Source organism: Pomacea canaliculata, linkage group LG7, assembly GCF_003073045.1.
Source record: "Pomacea canaliculata isolate SZHN2017 linkage group LG7, ASM307304v1, whole genome shotgun sequence".
NCBI classification, from domain to species: domain Eukaryota; kingdom Metazoa; phylum Mollusca; class Gastropoda; order Architaenioglossa; family Ampullariidae; genus Pomacea; species Pomacea canaliculata.
In genome coordinates this window covers 15,858,880-15,880,168 of record NC_037596.1, presented here as the reverse complement: position 1 = coordinate 15,880,168, position 21,289 = coordinate 15,858,880, and the positions used below count along the sequence as shown (strand labels likewise).

Here is a 21,289-nt window from a genome sequence, read left to right as displayed (position 1 = left end):
GAGAATGTTCTTGTGCCCTAGAAATCCACAGTGATGTTGCTAAATGATGAAAGATGCGTTTATTTAACTCCACTATGATCTCAGTGAATGTTTACAAACATGTTTAATGGACTGTGATCAGTTTGTAGGGAAGCGTGTGTACACGGCACGACACCCTGTCGAAGACTGTCCCTCCAGGCACCTTGGAGGGTGGCCGGCATCCGGTGGCCAGAAGAAGAACTGTCTAACGAACCTCTGAGTTTCTTTTTCCCGTGTATCGAAGTCACGTGTTTGTAGAGGAAGCAAGTAGAAGTCAGATAAATACAAAGACCAGTGAAACAACTGCACACCTCATTAAACTTCAGCAAAGGACGGGTTTGATTGTACAGGTTACAGAAATATTCTTTTCTTGAAAACTGTATATTAAGACGAAAGAGTGTGTAACGAGTGAAGAAAAAGATATAAAGGAATCGAAAGATGGAAAAAGTGAATAAGCACAGACAGAGTCTGTCTGAGTGTCACGAACTTCCAGCGGACATGCGCACTCTTTCAAATAAACAACAGGAGATCGCTTCAGTTTAGGACAAATACTTATTAAGCAAAGCGTCACGTGACATTTTCAAATACAATACGAGGCAGTGCAGGCAATATACACCTAATAGAAAATGCACGATCAATAAAAACAAAAGAAATTGTAAACACGTTATTTAGGTTGATATAGGCCAGCGTCCAATTGAAATGAAAATGCAGTATTTTGATTAAATAAATAAATTTGGAAAAGACATTTAATTTGTTAAATTTTCGTATATATATTTCCTATTATTGGCTAGGCTTTGATGATCAGATAATGTTTTCAACTTGAAAGATGTAGCACCTTTATAGCTATTCGAAGATGGAAAGAAGTGCACAGGCAATAGTGCGGACAAATATTAGTCATGAATCAGCTGGTTCAAGACCAGAACTACAGGATAATATAGCGTCCGTTGCCTGGGCAACCAGAGGAGCAGCATGCCAGTGAGCTAGGGATAGGCGTCCAGGAAACTCACTCCTAACGTCGTCGTCATCGTCATTGCCAGGGGCAACGGTGTGAGAGTGCTAGAAGGAAAGTTGTATTTTGTTTTATTTACATTCTTTACATTTTGTGACCTGAGGATAGTTGGTGTATTTAGAGACCAATATTGCGTCTCGTATAATTCAAACTTTATTTTCGTGTAATTATAATTTGTTTGTTGTACAACTGTCTTGTCAGTTGTGTTTGCGCACGCGGGGAGTGTGTCTGTTAGTCTGTACGCGTGCGGACGTGTGAACAGGTGGGTGACTGAGTGTGAGGGAGAAAGTCGGGTGGAGCGAGCCGGATACAGTGACCCCTTTCCCCTCGGGTGGTTACCCCATCTCTCTGCCCCGCCTCGTTTCATCACAAAGTTCTACACAGAGAATACACAGGTGTCGTCAGGTGTGTGTCGTCATATTGCTAGCGCCTTGCTGTGAAAGCTTTTATGTGTAGAACAAATATTAAAATAGTTTATTTGTTTGGTACAATTAAGTAATAGATGTGATGTATCAACTACCATTATCATTTGTTTAAAGGGGAAGTAATGTTCATGACACGTGTACCTTATTAGGTGTATAGCGACTGTTAATGACACGTTTACTACAACCTAGACCAAGTTAATGCTAAATGAATTAATTAAACTTAGATTTTACGTTTTAAACATGTTTGTTTATCCAGGTAAATCCAAATCTGAAAAAAATAATACAAAACGTGTATAATAGAATCACCAGGCAATATAATCAAAGTAAACAATTAAAGTACAGTAGTCTGTACTAGGTTCAGATGATAAACTATTGAGAAAGATTAATGTACACTGAGCTCACATCATCAGTGGAACCTGTAGTGAACAGTGAACAGTCGACTGGCGGTGTAAGCAGTGAGTACAGGAGACAAGAAGGTGTTACTATGGCCTTATCTTCATCTCCGAGGACTCCAGGAAGCCGATGTCAGCCCAAAACATCTCACTGTCAACAGGGCTGTTGAGGTTAGCCCTGGCGGCACAGTCACGCCAGTACCACCAGGCGCCTTTACTAGATGAGACACAGCCGTACAGGTTTCGGTCATAGGTGTGAAAAACGTCCATGTGACTACCTTTCAACCCATCTCCTGTAAACACACACAGTTATGTACTATTAGACACACAAAGTCCTAAGCACAAATATAATTATTATCACTACAAAACATCTGTATAAACTTGTATTATTAAATGTGTTATTTCTGTGTTGTTCATCATAACAAAGCCAAACACCACGCAACACAAATACAAAAAGTTTTTTTTTAAATTTCTAATGATGCTTTACCCTGCATATCATCAAGAACATAAGAGTGAGGAGAACAGTTTTTAAAGCAGAAGAATGCTTCAGCTAAAATATGTACAAATGAATGAGTATAATTAAGTCTCCCCTGTGGGACCCCGGGGTATGCTTGCCTAGTACGCATTGTAAGAATAGGGTCCCTGACATCCAGCCAGGCATGTCGTAAGAGGCGACTAAGGTGGACACCTCACCTAGAGGTAAAATAGGTAAAATAGTAGGGCTTACAACCCCACCATGTAAATTAAGCATGTTACCGAAACTATCTGATCCCTCTCTTCTCACTGTCGGTGGAAGTCTTCATGATCCAGTCCATGGCCAGGATGAAGAGAAACGGCGACAGAATGCAGCCCTGCTTCACCCCAGTACTGACGTTAAAGGGGTCTGTGAGCTCCGTGTCACATACAACCTGGGAGTTGAGATCGCTGTACAGCGTTGCAATGACCTGAACAAGTTTTGCAAGGACTCCGTAATGCCTCAGGATCTTCCATAAAGACTCTCGGTGAATGCTGTCAAAAGCCTTCTCCAGTTCGATGAAATTGGTGTACAGTGGTGTGTTCTACTTGTTGCTCTGCTTCAGAATATGTCGCAGAATGAAGATGTGTTCGGAGCAGGATCGCCCCGGACAAAATCCTGCTTGCTGTGGTCGGAGGTCTTTCTCCAGGGTTGCCGTCAGTCTGAACAAAACAATCTTGCTGAAGACCTTGCTGGTAAGGGAAAGTAGTGTTATGCCCCTCCAATTATTGCAGTCACCAAGATCTCTTTTCTTTGGTAACTTGAAGATGAGCCCTGTCTTCCATGCTGAAGAGAGCTTCCCTGATTCCCAAATTTGCCTGAAGATTTCAGTCAGTATGGGATGTCATACTGTCAAAGATGTCTGTATACACGGTATAAGAACACGTGGTGTGTCTGCAGCATGACTTTGCTGAATGATGTGATACTAAGGAGAAATAATGTGGTTATTGTTGATTGCTATTGCCCAAACAACTTGTAACAACATGCCAAACATTTCTTGGATGTTCTTGTATGTGTTGTGTTGTTATGTTGATGTTGGAGATTTTTAAATCACACTGATAAGCCATGGGGGTCTTAAGTTGTCGCTTCCACACCTGACGTTTGACATCACGTGACAACACAAGCCCTCCGTCACCTACTTTGAGGAATGGAGTGACAGATATCACAATTTGTAATTCCACCACCACCCGAGCAAAAGGCGAAAGGTCACACTGCCCTGTAGGTCAAAGTGTGAGAAAATTTCTTCCATATGTTAGAACGGTACTGGTGTGCCATTGTGGGACTGGCACAGGTCAACGGTCATGACTTGGGGAGACAGCCGATGACATGAGACATAATCTCTGCTACAGTGGAGAGGATACCAGAGAAAGAGATACATCGTGGTCATCCTCGTAATAAAGATATTTTTGTAGCTGTCATTACCCAACGACTACATGTGACTCGCCATTCTCATTGTCCTGTAGTCTCTCCAAACAGACAAATTTAAGGACACAAAAAATAAGTTTTCTAAAATGTAAAAATCAAACTGAAGTTCACAATACATGTACCGATAAAATATTCGCCACCTGCCATGACGAAATAAGTCTTAAGTCGCACAGAGCAGTCTGGTACTACAAAGTTTTGTCAGTTCTCCTAGTATTCCAGTTTGTCAACTATGCAGTTTCCTTCACTTTGTTCTAATTTCCCTGCTTACATTTAGCACACTAGTAGATAATGTTTGAGTATTCAGAAGCTCCTAAGAACACACACACACACACACAAACAAATCCCAGACAAGGAAGAAACCCGCAGAAATCTCTTTTCCTTTCTCTGTTTCCCTGATCATCACACCTGTTTTTTCAAGTTACATCAAAGGAAACGCACGCGATAGGAGGCGCTGTCACCCTCGCACACATGCACGCAAAGCTACACACTCACAAATGTAGTGATCCACTTATTTCTTAACCAGCCAGACAGGCAGCCTGCCAGCTAACCTGCGTCTCACTCTTTCTTACTGTTCAGTGGTGACGTACGTACCTGCGGTACCCGAGTAGTTGCCCCATACGTAAAGTCGGTATCCACCCCGAGGACTGGCCATCATGAAACCACCGTACTCAGCCCAGTAGTCTCCTTCTATCCCAGCGCTGATGTCCACTCTCATGCGCCATACCTTGAAAAATCCTATCAGTGAGTTAACCGCCGACAGGCCTGAGACAAGACAAGGCAATGATCTCATGTTAAGTTAACAGATAAGTCGAGCAGTGAAATATTTGTGTTGATCATGCTCAAGAGTTATCAAGAACCACAGACATGTCGCTGGTCATTACCTGTAATATGATGTTATAAATACATTGACATTATTGCTAGTCTTTAGATGATAAAAAGTTAAGACAACTTGTTGAGTTTTTAGTGTTGTTGTGTTATTACTACCAATAATAAAGCGTGTTTTACATGTAAGTACGAGCTCAATGCGCTACATACAAACAATAACAAATGTACAGTCAACAATACAGGAACATGAAGATCAGAAATATACATGAACAGAAACTGTACAACAGATAACACCATCACTAGAAGACGAATTAATTAGTGGGTAGAACTGTACTTCTGATTTGAAAATATATTTCTGAAGTATTAAGGAAGTATTTGAAGGCTTCAGATGTAGGTACAAGGCGAGGAGAGGGAGGACATGTCAAGTAGTCTGGCCTCAGAAGGAAAAGGAGAGTTTGCCGGTCTAGTGTATGACACAAAGAAGACAGCAACACTGACTAGGGTGGTAAGGTGTCACTACACACACATACAGACTAGGGTGGTAAGGTGTCAGTACACAGACACACACAGACTAGGGTAGTAAGGTGTCAGTACACAGACACACACACAGACTAGGGAGGTAAGGTGTCAGTACACAGACACACACAGACTAGGGTGGTAAGGTGTCAGTACACAGACACACACAGACTAGGGTGGTAAGGTGTCACTACACAGACACACACAGACTAGGGTGGTAAGGTGTCAGTACACAGACACACACAGACTAGGGTGGTAAGGTGTCAGTACACAGACACACACAGACTAGGGTAGTAAGGTGTCAGTACACAGACACACACACAGACTAGGGAGGTAAGGTGTCAGTACACAGACACACACAGACTAGGGTGGTAAGGTGTCAGTACACAGACACACACAGACTAGGGTAGTAAGGTGTCAGTACACAGACACACACACAGACTAGGGAGGTAAGGTGTCAGTACACAGACACACACAGACTAGGGTGGTAAGGTGTCAGTACACAGACACACACACACAGACTTGGGAGGTAAGGTGTCAGTATATACACACATATACAGACTAGGGTGGTAAGGTGTCAGTACACACACACACACAGACTTGGGAGGTAAGGTGTCAGTATATACACACATATACAGACTAGGGTGGTAAGGTGTCAGTACACACACACACACAGAGTTGGGAGGTAAGGTGTCAGTACACAAACACACACAGACTTGGGAGGTAAGGTGTCAATATATACACACATATACAGACTAGGGTGGTAAGGTGTCAGTACACAGACACACAGAGACGAGGGTGGTAAGGTGTCAGTACACAGACACACAGACTAGGGTGGTAAGGTGTCAGTACACAGACACACACACATACACTTGCAAACTGACATACATAGAGTTGTGTTTACACACAAAGCAATATATCTTTAAAATGGTATGAAACTATGATCATGACACATATACACAGATGGCTATAAGACCATTTTCACAGACTAGATGTAGACAAATATAGATAAATAGATTGGCTGAAGGACATTTTTACACCCTATATCCTTTTTCACAACAAAACAAAATTATAGACTGTAATACAACTGCACGAAATGTTTCAGCTACTGTGCATTAATAAAGTTCTGAGCCTATGCACAGATTGCAATCAGATAATCCTACAGAGAACAAAACAAAAAACAAAAAATAATAAACAAAACAAAAATAATACAAAACAAAACAAAAACAAACCACATGATATGCCGCAGGGATGTATTTCCTCGCAACTCGTGTTTTTTTCTATTTGAGACTTTGGCAACTGAGACACTACAGGATCATCAGCCATTCATTCATTCCATTACTAGCATCATCATTATCACAGCAAACAAAGCATGCTAAGGAAGTAGCACACAAAATAGTGAGCAAGATGCATCGTCGAAAAAAAATATAATAGAACAACAGAAACAGCAACCTTTGTATTAACCAGTCTACATCACACAAACAACATAATGAAGCAGAATACCTGATTACAGCCTGACTTTGAATGTCAAACAAATGTTGAGGTTACAATTATGCAGGAGGAGGGATAATGCCAGAGAATGAAAGAGACATGTCCAACATCTTACCCAGCCAGAAATCTCCAGAGATGTCACCGAAACCGTTTGCATATTCTGTCCAGTTCCGGTTGAAGTCAACATAATCATATGGGTTCCATACGTAGGCACGACGTCTCTGGATGACCTGCACATGACACAAGTTCACAGGTCGTTATTATTGCACCAAAGTGCAGCATGCTCGACAGGATTCAGCACTAATTACAGTTTAATGAGTTGACAAAGGATGAGTCATAATTGATAACATAACAACTTACAACTTTATTAGCTGTGGTCATGATTATAATGTCAGCACTTCACGGTTACAATAAACTATGTGAACGTGGTGTAATAGTATATAGTGTAGTATATAGTGTAGTATATAGGGTAGTATATAGTGTAGCATATAGTGTAGCATGTAGTGTAGTATATAGTGTAGTATATAGTGACAGTCATGTGAACACAATGTACACTTTCCTGGCTATAATGTGACATCAAGTGACTGTGATCAATTATATGGCAACATAATAAACATTACAAATAGCATTTTCTTTTAACTCCTTATCAAACCTACAGTCCCTGATGATGAAGCAGGAATGGATGCGAGGGGTTAAAGGATGCGACTACAAACAACCGACACACACACACACCAACACACTAAATGTACAACCACCCTCAACCCACGGAGTCTACCAGCGAGATAGACAAACTGTTGGAAACAGAAGGTGGACATGCTGACTCTTCTGCCTCGTGTTGAAAATGTCGAAAGAGATCAAAGACAAGTTATTCGTGACCGCGACGTAGCCAGTCGAACTTCAACTGAGCGCAGACCATACACAGAAATGTCAAAGACAAAATTCACGTAACAAACAAAACTAATTTCATAGCCACAAAAATAATACTGATAGGAATCAAAAATCAAACATTCCAAACTCTCACATGAACAAATATAGATCAGCGCGAACAATCCAACAAACAAAAAATAGATAAATTAAAATAAGACAAATCAGCTGCCCTGTGCACAGGCTAATCTCAGTCACCGTATACACAATACATCACCCGCATGCACTGCAGGGTGACAGTTTAGAAGTCCGTTAAAGATGTCCACAGACGGCAGCCCGCCCTCTGGCCTTGCTTGCCGCTCTAACGACGTATCCCACCCCTCTGTCTTCTCGTCCAGTTGCGATGATGTGGGCCGGCCACTGGCCACGAAAGCTCCTGCTCGAAGATTCCTGCTCTAGGTGTTCAGTCGAAAGCCTTTCCGCACACTGGTGCAGCAGGGTCGCGAGCTCACGCGCCGACGAGATGATGATGATGGTGCAGGGTGGACGCTCGACACGATGACGGACAGCAATGCGAACAAAGGATGTGAAGACACGGTGACACGAAGGAAGAGCGAAAAACAACAACAGGTGGAAGAGTGAAGAAGAACGAAAAATAAGCCTGTAGATAAAACAATTCTTACAATCAACAGGCGTGTCCCGAAACAGCTTAATTTCTAAAACAATATTTTCACACCGATACATATATCTGACCATCGGACTAGTCATAAGATTCGCTCAAATTCTAATGTTGATCTTACACAAATCCATACAACGGGAAACGAGTACGCGCTACAAGCGTCGCAACCCGGCGATCACGAACGTTAACCTAACAAAGTACAAGTCTTGCAATTAAACATCGGACTATGGCTTTGAACATAAAAGGATTCTCTCACTTGCACTTCCACCGCCACCCAAAGGCCCTTACAGACTAGAATGGTGTGGAACCCGACAGAATGGATCTCTACTCACCCAAAACGGCTTGTGGCAGATCGGTCGATACAAAAATGAAAAACTCTGACTGTCATGGCCACGGTCCAGCACCGTCTGTTACTTGATGACGACTACCCATGACGTCAAAAAAGGAAAAAGTAAAATGACGCATCAAGGAAGCTGTGCGCGCGCGCAAGACGTAAGACAAAGAGGGGACAAAAGCGTGAAGAAAACACCTAACGATGGGCAAGCTCAGTATGGGAGGCATACAAGGATGACAGCACAATCGCTCACACGCGACAGATACTATGAGCTGTAAGTATCTGACCCTAGGTATAAGTGGTGTCGCACTTTTGCGAGCAGGATACAGTGTGCAGGAGAGATGCTACCTGAGTCGTACACACTGACAAACACGACAACACGTACCGTCCAGCCGCCGCCCGCAGTGTACATATCACACCACACTCTCAGAGGTCCCTTGTAGTATAGCTGAATGGTGTAGACACCGCTCTTTGCACCTTTGTCTTGCCAGTCTACACATGACCCTATTTTTACACAAACAAATCATTCCGCTCGTAAGGAATTGTCATAAAGGGCGCAGAGGAACTTCGTACAATGATGGAAACAATGGAGGATAAGTACGGTAATAACCATGACAACTTCAATAGCAAATCATACAACAGACAAGGAAAAGACTGAGTCCCTCTGGCAAACTGTTTATATGTGTATGCAGCACACAGTTCACACTGCTCCGATACAAGATAGTCACACTTACTGACCGCCGTTACCACTAGCCATCCCATAATTCTAGCTCTGTGTCTACGAGTAGTGGCAGCTGGAATGTTCTTCATCGATACATTCCCCTCTGTGGTGGTCTAGTGCTTTAACCCTTAACCCAATGTTTCTGAGGTTAATTGCCAGCTTACAATCATTAGAAAGGAAGAAAACAATTAGCTCGTGGACATGAATAAACACTCAATGCTAAACTTTGTAAATCCCAAATATTATGTAAACATTGAGATGACAGTTGTTTGATGAAAATAATTACTGTAAACAACTTACTAGAGTATCTTTACTGTAAGAAACAGACAAACTGACGGTAGACAATGTGTGGGGACAAGCTGAGTTCTACTCATCCTTCTACTGCTTCTCACTTACTTGTAACAACACACTCCTTCTTTGTTTCATTGAACTTGAAGCCTGAACCACATAGACATCGTCCTGACAAACAATCGCTGTTTGTGTCTGCACAATCCATCTTGTTGTTACACAATAAGTTGTACCAGGTATCGTGTGAGGCAAAAGTAGAGTTGCAGGATCTCTGGTAGTGGGTCCAGCCTATACTCCTCTTAGGATACCAGTGTGAGGGAGAGTCACGAGCGGTAACAGCATGAAGAAGACAGAGACCTCCATGGACTGGCACAGAAGGTAGAGAGAGACTTAACTGAACATGATGCAAAACATTTTGAACAAAGACTGAAAGCAAGTTATCTGAACATTTCGCGAAAGGTTCTTCTGTTACTGAAAGGTTTTCAGCAAACAGTACATAGTTGTATATTTGTTATTGTTTACTGTTGTCTTGCTAGGAACATGCCTGTCACACACTAGGTTTATAATAATTATAAAGTGGAATGTTTGTTCCTTTGCTGCTGTGCTCCCCCAGTTTAGTCAGTCCACTGTCCTGATGCTAGAGCCATGGATGTCTTCTTCTCAGTGTCCAGAGCTGCAGGGCGAGCTTAGGTCAGGGCACTTATCTATGATAAGCGATGAGAAGACACTTTCCCACAAATGACATTGTTGTTTCCTAGATAGCATTCTCTGTATCAATATGAGATGAGTGTGACAAGATAACCACTTTGCAAGTTCTATATTTTTTCTAGATCGTGTTATTTTGAGTTAAGTCACAAGACTTGTTTGTTGTTTACCTAAACCACTTGTTATTCAATGTTCATGGAAGAACAACTGTATGCAAGGAGTGCCAGATAGATAAAGGTTAGTTGCAAGGTGGATTAAGTAACAATAAATAATAATAATAATAAATGTGTGATGTGCATAGCTCATACTCACACTCCTAAGTAGCCTGGTCTTAGCGATTAACAGAAAAAGGAGACAGGGACAGCAAAGGAACAGAAGGATAAACACGACTGATGACTCATAAAAACAAATGTAGGAAAGGCAAGGAGAAATCAGAGAACAAGAACTAAGAGTGTCGGTAGCAAGCAGAGGAGGACGAGGAGGGAAGAAGCAATAAACGGAAAAAGTGGAGAAAGGAGTAGTTGACAAAGGACGAACATGATGTGAACTGTGTTAGTATTGCTCAAGGATGAGGTGTGTTTTTTGGCTACTCATTATGTTGACCTTTAAAAGTATATCAAGTTTATAAGAATTAGGATGTTTAAACCTTTCAAGTTAAACTACTTTTAACCGTGATATAGCCATAGTTGCTAGAATGGCATAAAACACAAACAAAACATACAAACCACATTGCAGTCCATTACCTTAGTATACCAATGTTTCAATGCTTTTTCCCATACAAACCTTTGAAATCAAAGGTGAGGCAACGCTTGTCAGCCTGGCACCTGCCCTTGCAGGCTTCCAGACTGATTCCATCCTCGCTATCAAGAAGGTTTCCACGTAGAGCGCTGTCAGGATAGTCCGTAAAGTTGTCCTGCAACTCGCCTGTGCTGCAAGCTAATGTAAACAACTTTGGTAAGAAACTACTGACTGTTTAAGTTGAAGTTATTTGTTCTACATTTTGACGCATTTCCAACAACATTTATAATCAAGTGAATAAATTTCCTTTTTTTTTCATCCCACGTGTTTTATTAAACTCAGCCTTGAAGCCACTCCGGTAACCTGCCGGTCCCAAGTCCGGATAAAGCAGGAGGGTTGGGCGTGGGGCTAGCAACCCCACCCTGTAAAAAAACTAAATGCTACAGAAACCGCAAGCACGATAACTGTACATCTGGAGCCTGGACGGGAAGATCCCTCTTCGAAGGGGCTTATGACGCATGCTGGTGAAAGCCCTCGGGAATCCAGCTCGCCGACCCATCTTCTCACGGCCAGAACCAGGATAAGAACATCAGAACATCAGAACATCAGAGCATCAGAACCTGGAACATCAGAACCCTATACGGGAGAGTAAAAGCAGCTCAGATAGCACAGGAGATGAAAAACTATAACATCAAGCTCCTCGGCCTGTGCGAGACAAGGTGGAATGGCAATGGTCAGACCAGACTTTCGTCAGGGGAGACTATTATCTACTCCGGAAATGAAGACCCTGACTATGACCACACACAAGGAGTAGAAGTTCTGATGACACCAGAGGCTGCAAGAGCACTAGTAGCATGGGAATCAGTCTCCCCACGACTCATGTCAGCCAGGTTCAACTCCAAAGGGAGAAAGATCACGATCATCCAGTGCTATGCACCTACCAACGCAGCTAAAGAAGAGGAAAAAGAAGACGTTTACAACTCCCTACAAGCACTGGCTGTTCGTACTCCAAAACAAGACCTGAAGATCATAATGGGTGACATGAATGCCAAAGTTGGAATTAATCGCCAGTTTAGAAGGAGCCTGCTGGATGTCAGAGTTAAGCGAGGTGCAGATGTAGCCACAGACCACCACCTGCTTGTGGCAACCATGAAGATAAAGCTGAGGTCTTTCCACGACACATCAGACAGACCGCACTATAAATTCAACGTGCAGTTTCTTAGAGACCGTAGAAAGCAAAATGAGTTCAACTGCGAAGTTAAAAACAGATTTGCGACACTGGAAGGACTCCTGGAAAAGACTGGCAAACAACTGGACAGGATTACAAGAGACCTGGAAGAGTGCCTGCACACATGTTCTGGGGAAAAAAGGAAAAAAGCACAAGGAATGGCTGACTTTAGGGACCTGGCAAAAGATAGAGAAAAGGAAAGAGCTGAAGCAGAAGACCAAAAAAATGTCAAGACCAGCAGGAAAAAGAAGAGCTCAGAGCAAAATACTGGGAGATCAACAAGGAAGTGAAGAAGAGCGCAAGGGATTACAAGAGACAGTTCGCACACAGGATGGCAGAAGAGGCAGAACAAGTAGCTTGGAAAAATAACACAAAGAGACTATACGAAATTACAAGAATTCTGTCAGGAAGGAAAAACACCAATGCATGCAGACCAATAAAGAATAAGAATGGCAGCGTCATCACTGGGGATGCAGAACAAAGATCGCAATGGGTGGAACATTTTGATGAAATACTTAACTGACCACCACCAACAAACACTTTGCAGAACAGCTCCAAGTAAATACCAACCCGCCAACCAAGACAGAAATCATCGAAACCATCAAGTCCTTGAATTCTGGCAAGGCGGCAGGCCCAGATGGCATTCCTGCAGAAGCACTCAAGGCAGACCCAACAGCCGCAGCAGAGATGCTACATCCCCTGCTGAAGAAAATTTGGGAAAGGAGCAAGTTTCAGCAGACTGGAAGCTTGGCTACCTAGTAAAGTTACCTAAAGAAGGTGAACTGACACAGTGCAGAAATTGGCGAGAGATTACGCTGTTGTCCATTCCAAGCAAGGTGCTGACCAAAATCATCCTAGAGCGACTGAAAACTGCCCTAGATAGGAGACTTAGGCAAGAACAGGCAGGCTTTCGACGGGGAAAATCATGTACCGACCAAATAGCTACTCTGCGAATTATTATCGAACAGTCCATCGAATGGCAGTCACCACTATACATAACTTTTGTAGATTTTGAGAAGGCTTTTGACTCCGTAGACAGAGAAACCATCTGGAAACTGATGCAGCACTACGGATTTCCACCAAAGTTCATGGACATCATCAGGCAGTTGTATGAGAACTCAACATGCCGGGTGATACACAAGGGAAAGCTGACTGACCCCTTCGCAGTGAGGACTGGAGTGAGGCAAGGTTGTCTGCGGAAGTGGGGCTGGATTGGCCACACTCTACGAAAGCCAGCCCACAATATAACGCGACAAGCTCTGGGCTGGAACCCACAGGGGAGGCGCAAGGTTGGGAGACCCAGACAGAAGTGGACGAGATCAGTCCACAGAGAGGCAGAGACTGCTGGCATGACATGGTCCCAACTAGAAAGGGATGCCCAGGACCGGGTCCGATGGCGGGATGTGGTTGCGGCCCTATGCTCCACTGGGGGCGTATAGGAAAAAAGAAGAAGTGTTTTATTTTATTCTCGCTTCTTTTTATTCAGTCTGTCTATATGCGGCTATGTTGTTTTACACTCTATTCCTTTAAGAATGCGAAAATCGTGTAAAAGCTCTTCCGTCCCTAACTGTAATAAGCCGACAACAAAGTGGAGTTTCTTGCTGTCAAGCACACCACACAGAACCATTGTCTACTCACTGTCAGTACACGTGTCCTGTGTGGTGTAAAAGTACCCGGGGTGACACCGACACAGTTGTTTGTAGCACGTGGCGTGGTGCACATCACAGTCGTCCTCTGTCGTGCAGCTTGTGTTGTGCCACTTGCTCAGCTCTGAAACAAGACAGTCACACTTGCTGACCGCCGGTAACACCAGCCATCCCATAATTCTAGCTCTGTGTCTACGAGTATCTGACTGTCATGTGTACATATTCTTGTTCCTCCTCCTTAATATCACTTCTGCCTCCTCATCTTCATAGCCACTTCCTCTGTTAACCTTTACAATCAGGTTTTGTTATAAAGTAATAAAGTGACAGTTAGTAACGACATTCACGTAGAGTAGACAACAAAGATATGGGGTAGTGGCAGCTGGAATGTTCTTCATCGATACATTCCCCTCTGTGGTGCTCTAGTGCATTCACCCTTAACCCAATGTATCTGAGGTTAATTGCCATCTTACAATGATTAGAAAGGAAGAAAACCGTTAGCTCGTGGACATGAATAAACAGTGAATGCTAAACTTTGTAAATCCCAAATTTTTTGTAAACATTGACATGACAGTTGTTTGATGAAAATAACTACTGTAAACAACTTACTAGAGTATCTTTACTGTAAGAAACACACAAACTGACGGTAGACAACGTGTGGGGACAAGCTGAGTTCTACTCATCATTCTACTGCTTCTCACTTACTTGTAACAACACACTTCTTCTCAGGTTCATTGAACTTGGAACCTGAACGACAAAGGCATCGTCCTGACAAACAATCGCTGTTTGTGTCAGGACAATCAACCCTGCTTTCACACAATAAGTTGTGCCAGTTATCGTGTGAGGCAAAAGTGGAGTTGCAGGATCTCTGGTAGTGGGTCCAGCCTTTGCTCCGCTTAGGAGACCAGTCGGAGGGAGAGTCACGAGAGGTGACATTATGAAGCCGACACAGACCTCCATGGGCTGGCACAGAAGGTAGAGAGAGACATAACTGAACATGATGCTAAACATTTTGAGTTCAAGTTGTGTAAGTTTTGGTATATCTTCTTGGATATTAGTAAAGCTAAAGTCCTGAACAGCTCTCTCTGCGTACAGGTTGGAAAAAAATTCTCGCACTTCTGCTCTTATTTCTTCAGTTTTTCTAATACTTTCCCCATTTTGCTTCTGTAATTTCCGAATTTGCTTACTTACATAATTACGTTTTTCCAGTGAACAGAAATAATTACTTACTTTCTCTCCATCTGCTATCCACTTTGCCCTGGAGCGAATCAGTACACCCTCCATTCTTTTTTCTCTTAAACTAATGAGTTCACTTTTATTCTTTTCAAGTTCAAGGACTTCTTCTTCTTTTAACTTATCTTTAATTTCTAACCGTGTAATTTCTTTTTCTAATATTTTTTTCTTTATCATTAATTTCTTTTCTTTTCTTGCTAGAGTAGGTCATTGTTTTCATTCTAATTTTCATTAGCATAGTATCTAGAAAATGTTTTTATCAGACACTACAAACTGTATTTCCATTGGGTGAATATTTGCTAAATTCTCCCTGTCATATGGGAACACTGAGTACTCTTCTGTCACTTCTTTAATGACAGTGTTTATTTGGGTTAGATAGTCTTTGTCGCTTCAGATGTGAAGAGTTTAGCTTCCATAGATAAATCTCCTTTCCTCTTTGTTCTGTAGCTAATGACAAAGTAATCAGTGAATGGTCCGTACGGTAGCCCGGAGTAATATTTGCATTCATGACCAAATTTGAGAGTGAATCTGACATAAGGAAAAAATCTAATCTACTCTGTTGGAATGGTCTTTTCCTACGCCAAGTATATCTTAGTGCTTCTGGGTTTAGTTCACGCCATATGTCTACTAGATCCATGTTTGTCATCATCTTATCAACTTGTTCTTGCCCTTTAAATATTATTTTTATGTTTGTAATTATGACAGTCAAGTTGAAAGTTCAAAACAATGTTTCCAATCTCCTCCAATAACAATATTTTCTACTCCTATCTGTTTAACATATTCTTCTAACTGAGAGTAGAATTTTGGGTCGTCTTTATATTGGCCCATAAACACTACCAATTAAAAACTCTTTCTCTAATGTTTTTATCACTGCCATCAACATAGTTTCCTCCATTATCTTTATAGACTTTTTTAATTGAAAATTCAAAGTTATTATTAAATAGAATTGCTACCCCCCTGGAGGAAGAAGTAAAATGATGCAAATATGCAGGAGTGACCCCATTCTGCGGCAATTCATTTTTTCCTGTTTATGTTCGAAATGTGTGTCCTGTAACAGGTAGATTGAATAAGACTTATTCCGTAAATAATGAAACACATCTCTCCTTTTTCGCATGTCCCCTAGTCCCTGACAATTCATTGATGCAAAAGTGAGTTGTAAGTCTGTACTCAATATTGGAATGAATAGAAAGGTACAATTAGCAGCAGCTAGAGACTAATAGGTACTTAAACCAATATAAGCTCCCTTTTTGTACTTTTTGTTCTGCCTCTACTAACTGTTTCTGCAAACCTGCTCTAAAATTCATATTATGATTAGAAGGTGTAAAATAATATCAGTATACAGCAGTGGCTAAATATATTTACCAAAAGTGACAGCATATGAATGCAACAAGGATTGAAATATGAATATTAGTGAGTAAACTTTATATAAAAAAGCATACCATAAAGACATATGTGGGGCAAGCCCAGGCACGACAAAAAACCAGCTTGACAAGAACTTCAGACAAAAGCACAAAAAACATGCAAAAAATATAAACAAAAAATAAACAACAAGCACAATAACAGACAGTTCCTTAATTATTGGGTTGGCATATCTTATCATAGTCACCGTTAATTGCATAGGCGGTGATCATGTTTGCTGGCACTGGTGGTGGAAATTTCTAAATATTGGAAGAATCTAAATACAAATAGCTTCAGGTTTGAGTACAATGCGTTGTTTACAAATCATGTCTACAACATTGGTTGGACAAATTTTAACAATTAATCGTTATATGTGTCTGGGTGTGTGCATACCTTCCCCAGTAGAATATTTCACAAGGAATAGCCACATTTTAACCATATATCATGTGGAAGCAAGGAAAGGAATCAGAAGAAATCTGAAGGCGTATCGTCAAGGTGTGCACATTAATGTTGATGCACTTACCAGTAAGCTGGTGTTGAGAAATAAGAAATTGTTTTTTGCACAAGTAATATCCTTTATGATACACACTTGCTCATCCTGCACACCTCAGTCACTTCATTCACGGTTTGTTGATCTGGTTGGGGCGAACCTGCTTCCGCGGCTGAATGTAGGTGTAGTTGGGGTAGAATGGCTGGATCTTGAGAGCTGAGAGGGAGGTGTTGATAGTCCCGCTGAGCTTTTTTTGGTTGCATAGATGCCATAAAGAATATATGCATCAAAAGACAGAGAGAATGCAACTGATCCATCACCTGGTGACTTGTATGATACAAATAAAACTCTTAAGTGTATTCAATCTGTTACAGAAAGGTGCAAAGACTGTACTATGATAACATGGTAACTAATACACATGTGCCCTAAACTGGTTGCTCAAAATGGGATACAAGACTAAATAGAAATGTAGATTGGGCACATTATGCTTCAGGAAAGTAGCCAAGATTAAGATATTAAATTAAAAATGGCTCCAAATCAGAGTCTTGCATAGAATTATTGGGGACAAAAGTAGCTTTATTTAATATGGGTCTAGAAATTGATGATTTTTTGTAACTATTGTAGATGTGAAAAAAGAAACATTCAACATATTTTTGAGGAAATGTAAATGTGTTCAAGATTTCTGGCAAAATTTTTCAAAATTAGGTGTCAAACAAAATGTGGGGATTGACAAGGATGATATTAAGTGAACACCTGGTTTTATTTGGATGCAGTAATAACTTTAAAGACAGATTGATGTACTGGATTTAATCTTATTACTTGCTAATTATTACATATATCTTGCAGATTCAAAAAAACACACACCTCAGTTGCAACCATTCATCAGATACTGCAATATAGAGTTATACAAATTGAAATTTTTAATGCACGCCTGAAATGAAAGAAGAAAAAGTTGTAGACTTTCGGCTATCCTTATATGCAACTTGTTGACCAAAACTTAAGCAGTGACTAGCTTTCATACATGTTGCATAGCCTACTTATTGTCTTTTATATTGTTATAGTATGGTATAAAGTGCAATGGAGTGGAATGGCTTAATAACATAGATATGCCATATGATTAATACGGTAAATGAGGCATAAATGATGTTTATATAGTGTTAAAAAGAAAGCTAGTTTAATTGTTAGATACTAGATAGTATATTGAAATTTACTTTAAATCAGAGTCCTGCCAAAATGTTGGGGGCAAAAATGTCTGGCACCTATTTTAATGTTTGTGATAGTTGTTTGTATGCTCGTTATAATTCAAGGAATATGATTTGGATGATTTTGTCATGTAATGTAAATGTGTTAATGGAAAATAATTTATTAATAGAAAAAAAAAAAAAAAAAAAAAAAAAAAAAAAAAAAAAAAAAAAATGATGCTAAACACATTTGAACAAAGAAGAGTAAAAGCAAGTTATGTGAACATTTCCCGAAAGGTTATTCTGTTACTGAAAGGTTTTCAGCAAAAGGCGCGGTACGTAGTTGTACATTTGTGAATGTTTACTGTTGTCTTGCTAGGAGCATGCCTGTCACACACTAGTTGGACAATAATTATAAAGTGGAATGTTTCCTCATTCCTGCTGTGCTCCCCCAGTGTTGTCAGTCCCAATGGTCCTGATGCTGGAGTCCTGGATGTCTTGTTGTCAGTGTCAGAGCTGCAAGCGAGCTGAGGAGGTCTGGCACTTATCTATCATTAGCAATGAAAAGATATCTTCACACAGATGACAGTGTAGTTTCCTAGATAGCATTCTCTTGATAAATGTGAGATAAGTGTGACAAGATAACAACTCTCCAAGTTCTATATATTTCTAAATCGTTGTATTTCAGCTAAAGACTTTAAAATAGTCACGATACTTGTTTGTTGTTTAGCTAAACCACTTGTCATTCAATGTTCATGCAACAACAATTGTACGCAATTAGTACCAAAGATAAAGGTTAGTTGCAGGGTGGCTTAAGTAACAATAATAGGTAGAATAGTTAAGCTGCACACAAGTAAAACTATTCCGGACGCTGAAAAAGTCAAAGTCATTGTGTGGAGGGCTGAGTACCACAGACTGTGGGCAGTAGCAATGCATATTAGCATCGGTTCAACTTTTGTTATTTATGTTTTATGCAGTTCACCTGCAAATGTTTGGGCAATCATTTCAGGCCAGTAAACCAAAGAAAACAAGTTCATTGTGACGATTGAGCATGTTCTTCATTTGGACTTGTATTCAGTCGAATGAAAAAGTGGAAGTGTGTAGTAAAACAGGAGTTTATCTCTGTAATATGTGGTGTAGTACATTCACACTCACTGCAGTAGTAACTAGATAGTCGTGGGTTCAGTGTGATCCTACTCTTTACACTTTCTTCCTACAGAAACTAACAACTATCAAAAGTTAATAGACAAGGAGCAATTTTAGTTCATGCAATTTCACACACTTTGTTGTAAATCACTAACTAAATGTATTAATCACCTTTTCTATTCAAATGTTGTAGATTATTGCGCGTGAGTTTGCTGTGAAAATGTGTTTCGTAATCTTTATGTAGGCGACTACAGATGGTAGAAATATACAGAGACAACATATTTCAACATTGTTGCCATTGTTTGAGGTCCCTTGATTTTGTTGACAAAGCGTGCTATTTATAGAACACAGCGCAGGACATGTGAAGCAGACTGTAGCAGTTATAGAGTGCACAGTCACTGCCATCTCTAACATATGTTAGTATAACCAATGTTTCAAGCTTTTCTCCATACCAGACTTTGAAATCAAAGGTGAGGCAAGTCTGGTTAGTCTGGCACCTGCCCTTGCAGGCTTCCACAGTGAGTCCATCCTCGCCATAAAGGAGGTTTGCACGTAGAGCGCTGCCAGGATAGTCTGTAAAGTTTTTATTCAAATCGTCTGGTCTGCAAGCTAATGTAAACAACTGTGGTAAGCAATTATTTACAGACTAAGTTGAAGTTAATTGTTTTACATTTTGAACGCATTCCAACAACATCATAATCAAGGTGAATACATTTCTAATTTGTTTCGGACCACGTGTGTTTTTTCATCCTTTTTCCTTTTATTCAGTCTGTCTAAATGCGGTATGTTGTTTTACTCTTTATTCCTTTAAGAATGCGAAAATCATAGAAAAGCTCTTCGCCCTGACTTGTAACAAGCGACAACAAAGTGGAGTTTGTTGCTGTCAATACACACACACACCAGAACCATTGTCTACTCACTGTTAGTACACGTGTAAATGTGTGGTATAGAAGTACCCGGGCACACCTCAACCACGTTGGTAGCACGCGGTGTGGTGCGCATCGCAGTCGTCGTTAGTCCTGCAGCTTACATTGTGCCAAGTCTTTGGCGGACACTCAGCCTTTACAACTAGAGAATTTGTACTTTTGAAATTCATATAATAATCAATGTTATTAATTATATATTTTATATATACTATTTATAGCACATCAGACATCACATGATACTCAATAAGACAATAAATGTTACATACATAAAAATAAACAGAGAGACAGGGCGCTCCGGGAAGTGAAGCCCGCAGTGTGAGACAATAGACTATGGTGAAGCATGTCACTAAAACAACAATTCTTATTTAAATGTTTGTCATTATTTACATATCATTTATACGACTAACAAACGATCCGGTATTTCAGTTTGTTACTGACCTGACATAAAAGCTGGTTGTTAACCTTTTGCATGTATTGTAAGCCAAAGTCAAGAATACACAACACGTTTTACTCCTGTCTCCTTCGCCAGACAATAGAGACCACAGGAGAAATGAGAGGAAGCAGCATTGTATCCACCTGTTAAGCACATGCAAAGAAGTTTTCGTGAGTCTTTCTCTTGCAAACATATTATTCTTGATTACATTAATTTAAATCAGCAAAATATTTATCCTTCTTACAATAAAAAAAGTTCGTAATAAAATATTTGGCAAATATCATTCGTAGAAACATCCACACATGGAAGCGATCACTCAAAGCTTAAGACTAAAACTAGGTTAGTGTGTCTGGCATGCATGAACACATAAAGTACAATAGACACAGTGTCAAAGGTGACAACAAATAGTAATAAACAAAGGTATATAGGAAAGATAGCCTATTCAAGAGATAGGAAGATAATAAATAAGAGAAACGGTGAGTAATGTAACTTGTTAGCAACATTTAGTAGGTATGCTTCTCCTTTGATACTATTTCATACACATGTAAAGACAAAAAGTGACTAGTAGTGGTCTAAGAAAGTGTAGCAAGAAGAAAATATTAGGAGACAGAACAGCTTATAGCAGAGAAGAAAAGCTGATAGAAATCTGCTAACAGTAAAGAAATAA

General features: G+C 40.6%; 1 protein-coding gene across 1 annotated transcript; it reads right to left on the bottom strand.

The window, feature by feature from the left end:
• Positions 1 to 556: 556 nt before the first annotated feature.
• On the bottom strand, positions 557 to 20,172 carry LOC112567460. Its single transcript, XM_025244151.1, has 10 exons — positions 20,164 to 20,172; positions 19,722 to 19,885; positions 14,521 to 14,780; positions 13,811 to 13,942; positions 10,990 to 11,142; positions 9,610 to 9,867; positions 8,878 to 8,996; positions 6,731 to 6,845; positions 4,375 to 4,545; positions 557 to 2,137 (listed from the first exon to the last, which is right to left on the bottom strand). The coding sequence occupies exons 1-10, from the start codon at positions 20,170 to 20,172 to the stop codon at positions 1,935 to 1,937; spliced, it is 1,584 nt and encodes a 527-aa protein (XP_025099936.1). The 3' UTR covers positions 557 to 1,934.
• Between the last annotated feature and the right edge of the window lie 1,117 nt (positions 20,173 to 21,289).

Coding starts and splice junctions, on each gene's coding strand:
- LOC112567460 (XM_025244151.1), bottom strand. Junction 14,781..19,721: donor TGCCTCACCTTTGATTTCAA/AGTCTGGTATGG, acceptor ACCTTCTGTGCC/AGCCCATGGAGGTCTGTGTC. Junction 11,143..13,810: donor ACAGGACACGTGTACTGACA/GTGAGTAGACAA, acceptor TGTTTACATTAG/CTTGCAGCACAGGCGAGTTG.